Below are 12,993 nucleotides of genomic sequence, written 5' to 3'. Positions count from 1 at the left end.
CTCAGAGACCCATGATGTCCAGCCATTTAGGCCACCTCCCTGTCTCCACACAGCTCTGTGTTCTGGTATTCCCCTTAAGGGAAAATCAACGGCCTCCTGCCCTCCCTGGACCCTGGAGTCAGAGTGGGAGCTGGTTACCTAAGCTGGGCTCTGGGCTTTCAAGGAGGCTGGTAGCTGAAGGCACGCACCATTGGGCTCTGATGGAACCCTCAGGGTAGTGGGCTGTGTGTAGCAGATGGTTCTGGGAAGTGAGCTTGACTGGGCAGAGGGAAAGCTGCCCAGTCTGGCTAGTGGAGCCCTGCTGGTCCCAGAGTGATCCTGTTTCCATTCATCTCTCTCCACTGGCTAAACTGACCGGAAGAACTAACCTTCTTTACCCCCTGCCCTCCAATGCTGTGCCACTTATTCCCACAACAGCCCTTGGAATAAACAAATAAACATTTTATCTCATGCCTGCTGTGTGCCATGCATGATGCCAGCCAGTTTTTACATTTATACTGTATTTCACTATATTCTCAAAGTATCCTCTAAGGTGGAATTATTACCCCCGTTTTGCAGATGAGGAAACTGAATCTTAGAGAGGTGAAGTGACTTACCCCAGATCTCACCAATTATAAGTGGCCAAATCAGAATTCAGACCCAGGTCTAACTTCAGTTTAGTACTTTTTGTAATATATCTTCTGGAGATAGAATAGGGGGAAATCAGGGAATTGCTGCCTATTTTAGCTCATGCCTTGTCTCATGCCTGCCATTGAGATCGTGCTTTAGCTTTCTGAAAATACTTCCCATCTGCTGCCCCATTTTATCCTTATAACAATCCTGGGAGATAACTAGAACAGGAATATAATAATAAACCAAAACCAAACCTATTGCCATCTAGTCGGTTCTGACTCGTATCGACCCTACAGGACAGAGTAGAACTGCGACATAGGGTTTCTAAGTCTGTAATCTTTACCAAAGCAAACTGCCACATCTTCCTCCCGAGGAGTAGCTGGAGGAGTGGCTGGCGGGTTTGAACTGCCGACTTTCTCGGGTTAGCAGCTAAGCACTTAACCACTACGCCTTCAGAGTTCCTTGGAATATAATAATAGCTGCTGTTTATTGAGTGCTTACCAGGCACTAGGCATTGTTAAGTGCTTTACATGCAGGATCTCATTTAGCCCTTGCAAACAATCCTGTGAGGTTAGGTGGTATCATCATCCCCATTTTTTAGATGAGGATGCTGAAGCTCAAAGAGGTTCACAGGGTTAGGACATGGTGGAGATGGAATTTGAACCTATCTCTTCCCATCTATGGGGCTTGTGCCCTCTAAATGCACCAAGAACCACAATAACAATAATAGTAGTGGTTACTAGTAATAGGAGCTAAATTCATAAATGTTTTAAAATTTAAGACCTCTTTTACATGTATTACCTCATGTGGTTTCCTCAAAACTCTGTGAATTAAGCATGCCATGTATTATCATCACCCATTTTCCAGGTGAAGAAATCGAAGTTCAGATAGGTAAAGAGGTCAAGTCAGTGGCAGAACCAGGACCAGAACCCCTGCCTCTCGAATCTCAGTGTTCCTTGCAGTCCTTTGGTCTGTTCACACCCACCCCTCTCTCCTCCAGATCACTTCTCCCTGGGCTCCCAGGCCCTCCTGCTGCAGCTCCCACCTGGGCGATGTCTTCCTCTGATGAAGAAACGCTCAGTGAGCGGTCTTGCCGGAGTGAGCGGTCATGTCGGAGCGAGCGGTCTTACAGGAGCGAGCGGTCAGGGAGCCTGTCGCCCTGTCCCCCAGGAGACACTTTGCCCTGGAACCTACCACTGCATGAGCAGAAAAAGCGGAAAAGCCAAGATTCAGTACTGGACCCTGCAGAGCGTGCTGTGGTCAGAGTTGCTGGTAAGAGAGGTCCCTGAGCAGCTGGATGCTGTAGGTTCGAGGGAGGAATGGGCCAGTGTATACTGGCTGGGTGGTGCTGGAGGGTCCATCTCAGGGCTCTCTGACAAGCCAGCTGGCATCTAATTTGTTAGCATTGCTATTGGAAAGATGGTTGAAATGACGTTAAAGAAAAATTTGAAAGAAGAAATCTGCCACCCCTAGCCCCCCTACTCTAACGTGAGACCTGTTTTTGTTTTTTTCCAGTTTTGCATCTTCTTTCCAGTCTTTGTCCACATGCAGTTACATTTTTCAAGCAGTTTTCTTCATGGCTTATATACCAGTCTGGATCTCTTAATTTTTATTTTTGTACTTAATATGAAGGTTTACAGAACAAACTAGCTTCTCATTAAACAGTTAGTACACATATTGTTTTATGACATTGGTTACCAACCCCATGACATGTCAACACTCTCCCTTCTCAACCCTGGGTTCCCTATTACTAGCTTTCCTGTCCCCTCCTGCCTTCTAGTCCTTGTCCCTTGTCTGTTGTATCTTATTAGTCTCATTTTGTTTTATGGGCCTGTCTAATCTTTGGCTGAAGCGTGAACCTCAGGAGTGCCTTCACTACTGAGCTAAAAGGGTGTCCGGGGGCCATACTCTTGGGGTTTCTCCAATCTCTGTCAGGCCAGTAAGTCTGGTCTCTTTTTTTGTGAGTTAGAATTTTGTTCTACATTTTTCTCCAGCTCTGTCCAGGACCCTCTGTTATGATTCCTGTCAGAGCAGTCAGTGGTGGTAGCTGGGCACCATCTAGTTGTACTGGACTCAGTCAGGTGGAGGCTGTGGTAGCTGTAGTCTATTATTACTCTTTTTTAAAAAAAATAATATTTTATTGTGTTCTCAGTGAAACTTTACACAGCAAATTAGGTTCCTGTTTGACAATTTCTATACAAATTGTTCAGCACACAAATTACATTTTTCACAATGTGTCAACATTCTCTTTAATTGTATTCTGTTTGTTCCATTTCCAGTACTCTAGTTTCCCTGCCCCCTTATCTTCTCATGTTTGCTTTAGAGTAATTGTTGACCTTTTGGTCTTATAGAGATGGTTTTTTAATGGAGCACCATACTCATGCATAGTGTCCTTTATTTTGTATACCAATCTGTTATTACGCTAAAAGGTGACCTCAGGATAATTTTGGTTCAAGGTTTAAAGAGTATCTCAGGGTGATAGTCTCTGGAAGTCCTCTAGTCTCAACTGGTGCAGTAAGTCTGGATTTTTTCAGAATTTGAGTTCTGTTCCTTGTTTTTCTCCTGTTCTATCAGGGTCCATCTGTTGTGGCCCTGATCTGAACTTTTGGTAATGGTAGCTGGGCACCATCTAGTTCTTCTGGTTTCAGGATAGATGAGACCATGGCTCATGTAGGCTATTAGCTCTGTAGACTAGTTTCTTCTCTGAGACTTTGGTTTTCACTTACACTTTTATCAAAAAGATTCTCCATGTTACATGTTAGGTTTTATCGTTGCCATTTTTGAAGGCTGCGCAGTATTTAAAGATTTTCTAAATCCTACTGTTTTTCTACTTTTTGGTCATAACAGCTAATGCTGCAACAAACATCTTTGGGAATAATGACTTTTGACTTCTGTTGAGGTTTTTTTTTAGAATAAAGTCTTAGGAGAGAGTAATTTCACACACATCACTTTCCAAATGTGTACACATTCACCCTTAATGCTTTGTGAAGGCAGGGAGCTTCCCCCTCCTGTAGTGGGAAGTGCCCAGTCTCCTTTGCCAAGCAGCAGTGCAGTGTAGTAATTATGAACATAGCAGGCTTTAGAGTTAGGCAGGGTGACCAGCTATGTGACCCTGGGCAAGTCCCTTATTCTATCTGAGCCTTACTTTTCTCATCTTAAAGATACCTCCCGTGTAAAGCTATTATGGTTTTTGGCACAGTAAAGGGGAGCTTTGTGAGGTGTCCTCTCTGCTGCTGCCATCCATGGCATCCAGAGCTGCCTCCATGGGGTATGTGTAGCATCTTAGCAGGTGTTGGTGCCAGGGTGCAGATAGAGCAGTGGCTGCAGTTAAATCAGTGACATCATTCACCTCCAATCCATCACCAAGGCTTGAACTGCTTCCTCCTTCCTGCCTTCCTGTCTCTCAAATAACCCAACCCCTCCTTTCCATTCTCCCACTTCTGCTTTATCATCTCTCACCTGGCCATTCCAACAGCCATCTAGTAAGCTTCCTCCTTCCAGACTTGCCTCCCTTCCTCCAGATGACTAACAGGTTTTTGTTCTAAAATGTGAACTTGATCCTGTTACTCACTTGCTTATAAACCTTCTTTGGCTTCTCGTTGCCTGTGGAATAAAGACCAGTCAAAATCAGGTCCTAACCCACCTCTTCAGCTTTACCTGCTGCCACCTCTACCACCAGGCACCCTGGCCCTCTGACGCATTGTACTGTGACTTGCCCCTCAGGGCTGTATGCCTTGCAGGATCAGACCTCCATGCTTTAATTCTCTTCTTTGCAAGATGCCTGGGAACCCCTCCTCTGCTTTAAGTGCCACCTCCTCTGTCCCTAATGCCCCAAGTGGTATCGAAAGTTCCCTCCTCCGCTCTCATACTGGTACTTTTCTCTCCTCCGTGTTCCCTTTTACAGAAAAGCAGTTATCCCACAGGGTGCCTGCCACTCCTGCAGGACTGTGAGCAGTTTGAGACTGTGTTTTGTTTATGTTTTTACCTCCAGCTACTTGCACAGGCCTGCGTGTGGTGGCAGTCAACCAACAGTGAATGACCGAATGAACACGAGGAGTGTTTAGAGGATAATATGTGACAGTTTGTGATCCAGGGGCAGGCAATAGATTGTTACACAGGAGAAAGGGTTATGTGGGCTCAAGTAATAGGGAAAGGCTTTCAAAGGGGGCAAGCTTCAAGGGAGGAGATAAAGTGGGGCCAGAAAGACAGGCTGGAGAGTTGAAACTACTGTTGGGCAATAGGAAACCCTTGGAGGTGGTCTCTCTTCAGTCTTCTGGAAGACCTTTGGGTCTGGGGCATCAACCAGTTAATAAAGTTTTCAGAGCCGTCCCTAGGTTGCCCGCAGGGCTTTACTTATCCCCAGCCTTAAGGGGCCATGACTCAAGGGCCTCAGGACTCCCAAACCCCTCCTCTCCTGAAGACAGAGTGGATGCTTCATTTATCCTACCCCCAACTTCTGTCTTCCATCACTCACGCATGCCCACGGAGCCCTTTGTGATGATTTCCCCTTCCAATCTTTCCTGAGGGGGCCCATGGGAGGATTTGTCTGCTCTTTAACATTCCGAGTCTAGAAGTCGAGTGGACCCAAGGGGGCTCAACCCCCAGGCAAAGCCCCTACAGACCCAGCTGGGTCAGTTGAGCAAGGGAATGGCCCTGTGCATCGATGTTCTTTGTCTCCTGACGCTGCCAAGTGACTGTCTTGAGGAGGGGGCTGGGCCAGTGAGGCTGAAAGTGGGGAGTCTGCCATGGTTAAAAATAACTCATGCACTGCAGTTGGGCGTGTTTCCTTAGCAGGAGAGAGGCAAGGCAGCAGAGACGAGGCGGGACTGCTACTTCAGGGTCTGGCTGGAATCTTCCTGTGATTTCAGAATTTTGTGGGGGCTCCACCACAGTAATTGAAAAGGCAGCTGTACCTCTGCGGGGACTCCTTCCTGCTAGGAACAGGAGAGGCATGCCTGGGAGATGCTGGGTGCTCTGAGGCCTCTGGGGGTTGAAACTTTCATTCTGGAAGGAAGTGAAATCATTCTTGTGCTTGCGCTGGAAGCCAGCTGTGGCCTGTGTTCTTTTCTCTTCCCTATGGGTCTGGGTTATGAAGCCAAGTAGGGGCGTCTGAATCAGCCTCACCAAAATGCAGAGACCTCCCCCTTTCCTGGATCCATTTGGTGTCCTGAGCTGGTGGTCCTCAGAGCCTTGCCTACCTGATGGGGGAGTCCTGCTGATCCCACATGTCTGACTAGAGGAGGCACGTCAAGGCCAAGAAACCTGCTGATCTCAGTCTGCAAAGTCAAAACAGGTTCTAGGGGCTCCATACATGCTGTAACCTGATTCTTCTTCTCATCCTCATCTTTTCCCTCCTTTTCCTCTCGCTCTTCTTTGCCAGCCCTATTCTTGACACTCCCCTAAGCCCAACCAAAAACCAAACCGGTTGCCGTGGAGTCAATTACAACTCAAGACAACCCCATGTGTGTCAGAGTAGAACTGCATTCCATAGGGTTTTCAATGGCTGTAAACATACAGAGTAGATCGCCAGGACTTTCTTCCATGGTGCCACTGGGTGGATTCGAACCGCCAACCTTTCAGTTATTAGCCAAGTGCAGACCATTCGTACCACTCAGGGACCTCTCCTGAGCCCAGTCCCATTGAAATGCAACAATAGTCATGAAAGAAATGCCTTGTTTCTTTGTATCAGCTTTATAGTTTACCTAGAAATTTCATAATAACTCTGTGTGGTAGGCACGATTGGTGTTAGGATTAGAGGCCCAGAGAGTTTAAGGGACTTGCCTGTAGTCACCAGGACTGGTAGACACAGATCTTCTAACCCCAGGTATGTTGCTATTTCCATTTCCTTAGGTAATACCTGGCAACCATGCCAGCCTGAATCTTCTGCAGGTGACAATCTGAATAGCTGGCTTGTGGGGCCTGTGGGGAGTGGGGGGAATAACTGGATGCAGGACTGGCTGTCACTTGGTTATACACTTAACTCTAGGGGGCGCCATTCATATTTATTGTCATCGTAGATTAGCATAATACTTATTTCAAGTTTCCTGCAGGTGGCAGTAAAGTGTTATGAGGAAGGGGTCATGTTTGGGTTAGGGGCAGGGTTGGGTGCAGGAGAGATTCTCCATCCATCCATCACCTATTCATCCGTCTACCGTACATATGCAGCACCCTGTCTGTTCTTGGCACTGATGTAAAAAAATAACTGAAGATGTGGTCCCTGATTCATGGAACTTAGGCTAGGTAAAAAATAAGTACATCCCTATGTGTATTGTGAAGAGGGCAGCACAGTGACCTAAGCCTAAGAATTGGCCTCCTAGTTAACCAGTAGAGAGCATATGTGGGATTCATTCTTGGGAGGCCCTCAGCAGATGCTGCTGAAATCATCTTCCCGAATACCTGCTCTAGTGTGGCCGCCCTGGGAAGCCTTCCCGGACCCCTCTAGTCAGACAGCATTTGTATCTCTATCCATCCCTTGTTTCAGGGGGATTTGTATTAAAGTTCATTGTTTCCCCCACCAGATCTGGAGCTTGTTGTAGTCAGGAGTCCTATCTTACCCTTCCTGATGTTGCTGCAAGATCTCACTCTGAAGAGTAGGGAGAGGGCTGTAGGATCCAGGGGCTCAGTGAGAGCTGTGGAATGCAGGGCTGGTGTCTGCTGCTGCTCTCAGAGCCTCAGCTCAGCTGCAGGAGTCACACGGGCCTGCCCTGGGACAGACAGCCCTAGAGCACCATACCTGGTCCAAGGAAGGAGCCTTCTTCTCTGTGCCCCATGCACCTCACCTCCAGGCACAGGATGGGAGCTCTAAGAAAACGTCCCACAGGTGCCTCTCTGCTTGTTCATTCATTCAATAAAAAAAGATTGAGCTCCAGTTATGTGCCAGGCACCGTGGAGACAACTGGACCTGGAGTCAAGAAACTTAGGGAAATATGACTTCATTTCTTACAGCCTCAGTTTCTTTATCTGTAAAAGGGAGATGATGACACTTGTTTTGAATTAGCAATGAATGAGAATCAGAAAGTGCTGGACAAACATATGGTACTGCTTATTACTGCACCTGGTGGTGTCATTTCTTAAAACTTCCTTGGCAACTAGAAGAAGCAGTAGAGACTCCAGGTGAGTAAGGAAGGGGACTCAGGCCACGTGGTTCTGTCTCTTTCATTTGTTCACTCTAGGGCTTTATCAAATATGAGATGGACAGGGTTTATTATAGCCAAGCCATGGGTAGGAAGAAGAGGATGCAGGGGTGGGAAATAGGACCCTAAAAACAATTCCATTGGGAGCTCCCGCTCCTGAGCCACAACCTTCTTTGCCCTGAGGCTCTTTGAACTGTGGAGGCTCTAGAGCTGTGCACCCAAGAAATCTCCTCCTCCTTCCCGGGTTGTCTACTTCCTGGCAATATTCTCAGCAGAAGACACAGCAGAGATGAGGCAGCTTGGCTACTTGACTTCAGTAGCCGGAGAGATGAGCGGGGGAGAGTCCCTGAAAGTGGGGCAGAATGAATTGTAGCTACACACCACCAGCTCAGCTCCAGCTCTTGGAAAGAAATCTGGGTCACAGTAGCTGCAGGGATGGAAAATGACCACGTGGGCAGAATTCTGTGCAGACAGCAGAAAAGACAGCAAATCTGTTCTTTCTCTGAGGCTCAGGGTCCCTGTGGGGGACCCTAGCTGGTGAGAGATGGTGATTGCTGCATTGCAAGGTGCCGTTGTTATGCATTTGGTTTCCCATCATGCTTTTCTAGTGACTTCCCAGGTGACATGGAGAAAGGTTTGGAATGGGCAGTCTGGCTGATGTCTTTGTGTTCCTGAGCAGCCTAGGATTGGGAAGGAATGTGGAGGAGGGACTGGTTAATCTGTGCGCTGCGGAAGGCTGTCATTTCTCAGTCCCATGGGCTCAGGAATTAGTTGCCACAAGTGTATCTGACAGTGCTGCAGGATCTAGGGCTGCACTTGTCTTTTATTTCAGCAATAAAAGGTCTGTGGACATACCTGGGCATGAGTATAAATAACCCATCATCACCAAAGTGCTATACTGAACCCAGCCAGCATCTCTTCCCCTGGTTGCCGTGGCTAGGACCTGCTGTGATTTGGCCCTGGGTCAGCCTGTTGCCACCTGTCAGGTAGAAGCAGCCAGCTTCCTGGTTCTGCCTTGGCCCCCTGCAGGAGCAGAACTGGTGCTCCTGGCTGAAACCTCTGCCTGGACTTTGGATGTTGCTGCAGAGAAGGTCTGAGGGCCCTGTAATTTGAAGAGTGATTGTGGGCTGAAGATTCTGAGAAGTGCCCCACGCCTACCCCAGAAAGTGCTAGGCCTTTGCCTTGTGGTCAAGGGGAGGATCCTGCCTGGAGCCTCAGTGGGTGGTGTCTGGGCATTCTGCCTTCTGGCAGCACAGCCATGTGCCCCTCCTTCCTCATTTCCTCATTTTCTCACTGTTCCATTCATTCACTTAAGGGAATAGCTTTGGGAGTCAGCTGGAGTTGCACCTCCTACCAGCTGGATGACCCTGGGAAGTTACTAACTTTGCTGAGACTCAGTTTTACATGGTTAAAATGCGGGAGCAAGAGAGCTACCTCAGACTCTTGCTGGGTGGATTAAATGAGATAGTGGGAGTAAGATGCTTGGCCCAGTGCCTGCTATGCAGTCAGCACTTGATATGTATTAGCTATTATCATTAATAAGGAGCCCTGGTAGCACAGTGGTTAAAGTGATCGACTGCTAATAGAAAGGTTAGTGGTTCAAAACCACCAGCGGCTCTGCAGGAGAAAAATGTGGCAATCTGCTTCCTTAGAGATTTACAGCCTCAAAAACCCTATGGGGTCACCATGAGTTGGAATTGACTGGACGGCAGTGGGTTTGGTTTTCTGGATTATCATTAATATCACTTGTTCATTCACACAGTTGTTCATTAATTCATGAATGCATTGCTTCATCCCTTTGCTCATTCATTGACCATGTACTTGCTCAATTAACAAAAATTCCTAGAGCTGCTTTGTGTTAGGCCCAGACTGGGCTCCAGAACCCAGCCCCGCCCCTGCAAACGCAGATAGAATGCAGTATGAGCTGTGCTATACTGCGATCCCAAAGAGAATTATGAGGAAGTTCTGAGAGGCAAGGCCCTCCGTTCTGCCTCCCCAGATTAGAGCATTTGATCTTGGACTTGGCAAAGAAATAGGAATTGCCAGGACAACCTGAAGAGAGGGCATGTTCATGTTGCTCGTTTGTATTCTTGCAGTCCTTTCTTTGGCCTCAGCAGGAAGGAGGAAAAGTGAAGAGAGAACAGTTGATGTGGGTTAGAAATTGAAGAATCCAGAGGGTGGTTTGTTGAGTTGCACTCTGGACTGAGTCCTGGAGCTCCTAAGAGTTGGTGCCCGCTGGGATCCCCTAGTAAATGCTAGCCGGAAAAGCTCCCTTATATCGAGTCCTAAGTGCATGCCAGGCACTTTACAAATATCATTTAATCCTCATGGAACCCTGGGAGGTAGTTGCTCTTCTCTTTGTTGTACAGAAGAGAAAAGTTAAGGAACAGTAAGTAAATAGTGGAGTCGGGATTTAGCATTGCTCCACTGGGGACTGGCGGTGGGGAGAGGGCACTTTTTGCATAGTTTTCCATGTGCGCGGCGCCCCCTGGAACACAATATGTACAGTGTGCCCTTTGGAGTTGTACAGTGCTGTGGCTCAGGTCAGCCTAACACCAAAGCCCCTGCAATTTTCAGAAAAATTTAAACATATTCAAAAGGTAGTGAGAATAGTATAATGAATCCCCATCATCCAGATTCAAGAAATATCAATTCATGGCCAATCTTATTTCATTCATATGTCGCACTTCCCCCTCCCCAATTATGTAGAAGGAAGTTTCAGTAATTACATACTTTCACCTCTCACACTTTTTAACCAGTTGTAAATATATTGGTTTATCTGCTTCAGTGTCTGTATCTGAAAACTAGAACCAGTGCTTCTTAACCCACTTTCCAGAGGCTTCCTGAGGGATTCTGACTCCTGAATGCCAGGGCCCCTGGGGCAGTATGTCCTTCCCACTGTCACTTGGCTGATGTTCCTGTCCTTCCGGCTTTTGAGGTTCATGCTCTCCTCCCAGAACATGCAGACCCAAGCTAGAGCATACATGGTTCTGCATCTGGAAATTTGATTTCCGAGGACAGCATCTGTTTCCCATAAAACACTTTCGATCGCTGGGCCCTGGGTTTGAATCAGGATTCTGCCAGAGTAATTGAGGAAGGTGCTGGAAAGTGAGGAGTTGGTCTTGAAAGGTAGAAGTTGAGATGCGATAGTATTGGAGTCTTTGAAATCATGGAAGAAATGATTTCTGTTGCTGTGAGCAGGGCTGTGTCCCAGGCCTGCCCTCATGCTCTAATCTCAACCCAGAGCAGTGGCTACCATTCTCTAGGACCTCTCTAGGCCTCAGGGATTTGCGGTCAGTGAGAACAGCTTCCAGGCTGCCTGTCACTGCTCCTTTAGAGGTTTCTATTCTGAGGTGGTATTGGGTGGGGAGACATTGTTTCAAGTGGCAAGAGGCTTCCTAGGTAATGAGCCACACCTCCAGGTCCACAAAAAGTACACACCCTGTTTGGTAGGAATCTCAGAGACCCTACACTGGATGAGACCCTCTTCCCCCCTGCAGAGCAGGGAGGGATATTGGGTGTGATTGAGGGGGGCTTGTGTTAGCCTGATTCCTTCAGGAGGGAAAATAAGTTTTATTTACAGAGAGGCTGGGAAGCAAAGGGGCCCATACCTTCTCTAACTACTATTGTTATGTTAGGAATGCCATGTTTTGTGTTTATCATTTTACATGCTTTGTCTGATCTAATCCTCAAAACAACCTTAGGAGGTAGGTGTGTGACAGTAGGGGAAACTGGAACCCAGATAGTTCAGTAACTTGCTCAAGGTCTCCCAGGCAGTACAGGGCAAAGCGAAGAATGGCACTGGTTCTGCCTAGAGCACCACACTGCCTCCACCATTACAAGGAACAGTAGTTTAATAATAGCTAACATCTGCACAGCACTTTACAAGGTTCACAGAGTGCCTTAACACCCATTATCTCTGCTGAGCCTCAGAAAGCCCCTGGTGGGTGAGGTATTCCATGCCCCTTTGGGACAGCTGCCTGTCGGGTCCAGTCTCTGCTCATTTCCTCGGTAAGGATTGGAGATTCTTTGGCATTGGCTTTGACAAGTCAGGGGAGAAGGCCTAGGGAGAGGCTGAGGTGGAGAGACTTGGTGAGTTGCTATGGTAACCCAGATGGCGGAGTAACCATTTTGAGGGTTGCTATGGTGACAGGGGCTGCCGGGTGGCAGGGATCTTGTCTTTCTGGGTGGCTGGCACCATTCAGGCCTCTTGGATTAGAGATGTTGCACTTTCTGAACAGAAGAGGGCAGCATGATAGCGGGCAAAACCTTCCTACCCCAGAGCAGATGTGGGAACTTGAGGCAAAGCGTAGAATGGATTTGGGGCGGGGGGCGTGGAATCTATTGCCGTCCAGTCGATTCTGACTCATAGTGACCCTACAGGACAGAGTAGAGCTGCCCCATGGGGTTTCCAAGGAGTGGCTGGTGGATTTGAACTGCTGACCTTTTGGTTAGCAGCCGAGCTCTTAACCACTGTGGTGCCACCAGGGCTCCAGAATGGGTTTCCAGGAGCTGGATAGAAAGGGAGCTTTGGCTGGGAGTGGCAAAAATCTGTGCCCAAGAGGCTGGTGGAGCTGAGCCTGGAGGCAGGACTCGTGAGACTAGAACTGGATGATTTTATCCCAAGAGCTGGCTGAAGAATGGGGCCTGGGAGAGGCCCTTCTGTGTTTGACACCAGCTACTCTTAAGAAGCAGGTTGCAGCCTACCCTTGCAAGGAGGAATGGATACCCTTGCAAGGAAGAATGGAGAAAACACACACACACACATACACACACATACACCCTACTAGCAAAGAATTTATTTATAAAGCAACAATTAACACATGTAAAATAATGCAGCATGAGCCACGCTGAAGAAGTGCTGGAGTAAATCTAGAGGTTAGGGGAGGAGCACTAGCAGGAGAAATAATTTTGACCTCCCTCTTTCCTCTCTACTGGAGCCCTGGTGGTGCAATGGTTAAAGTGCTCAGCTGCTAACCAAAAGGTTGGCGGTTCGAACCCACCAGCTGCTCTGTGGGAGAAAGATTTGGTAGTGTGCTTCCATAAAGATTTACAGCATTGGATACCCTATGGGGCAGTTCTGTTCTGTCCTATAGGGTCCCCATGAGTCCCAATCGACTTCACTGCAGTGAGTTTGGAGTTTTTTGACCTTTTCTCCCTGCATATGAAGTGCCCTCAGCCCTTGGCCATTGAGTGGACAATGAATTGGATTCTCAGTTGTCCTGACCTCCCTACCCCTTTCAATATG

General features: G+C 47.7%; 1 protein-coding gene across 4 annotated transcripts in view; it reads left to right on the top strand.

The window, feature by feature from the left end:
- Positions 1-1,617: 1,617 nt before the first annotated feature.
- Positions 1,618-12,993, top strand: part of MACF1 (microtubule actin crosslinking factor 1) — a 392,660-nt gene continuing 381,284 nt past the window's right edge. For 3 of the 4 annotated variants that reach the window (XM_023727207.1, XM_023727198.1, XM_023727199.1), the window contains exon 1: positions 1,650-1,884. In XM_023727207.1, coding sequence (XP_023582975.1) covers positions 1,665-1,884 — 220 coding nt within the window. In that variant the 5' untranslated portion in view covers positions 1,650-1,664. Of the gene's footprint in view, positions 1,885-12,993 lie in introns of all 4 variants that reach the window. The other variant, XM_004371912.3, reaches the window with a different exon arrangement.

The sequence above is a fragment of the Trichechus manatus genome, unplaced genomic scaffold (genome assembly GCF_000243295.1).
Source record: "Trichechus manatus latirostris isolate Lorelei unplaced genomic scaffold, TriManLat1.0 scaffold00015, whole genome shotgun sequence".
Taxonomy (NCBI): Eukaryota; Metazoa; Chordata; class Mammalia; order Sirenia; family Trichechidae; genus Trichechus; species Trichechus manatus.
The sequence above is the reverse complement of the archived record's forward strand: the minus strand, read 5'-3'. Positions and strand labels throughout refer to the sequence as shown.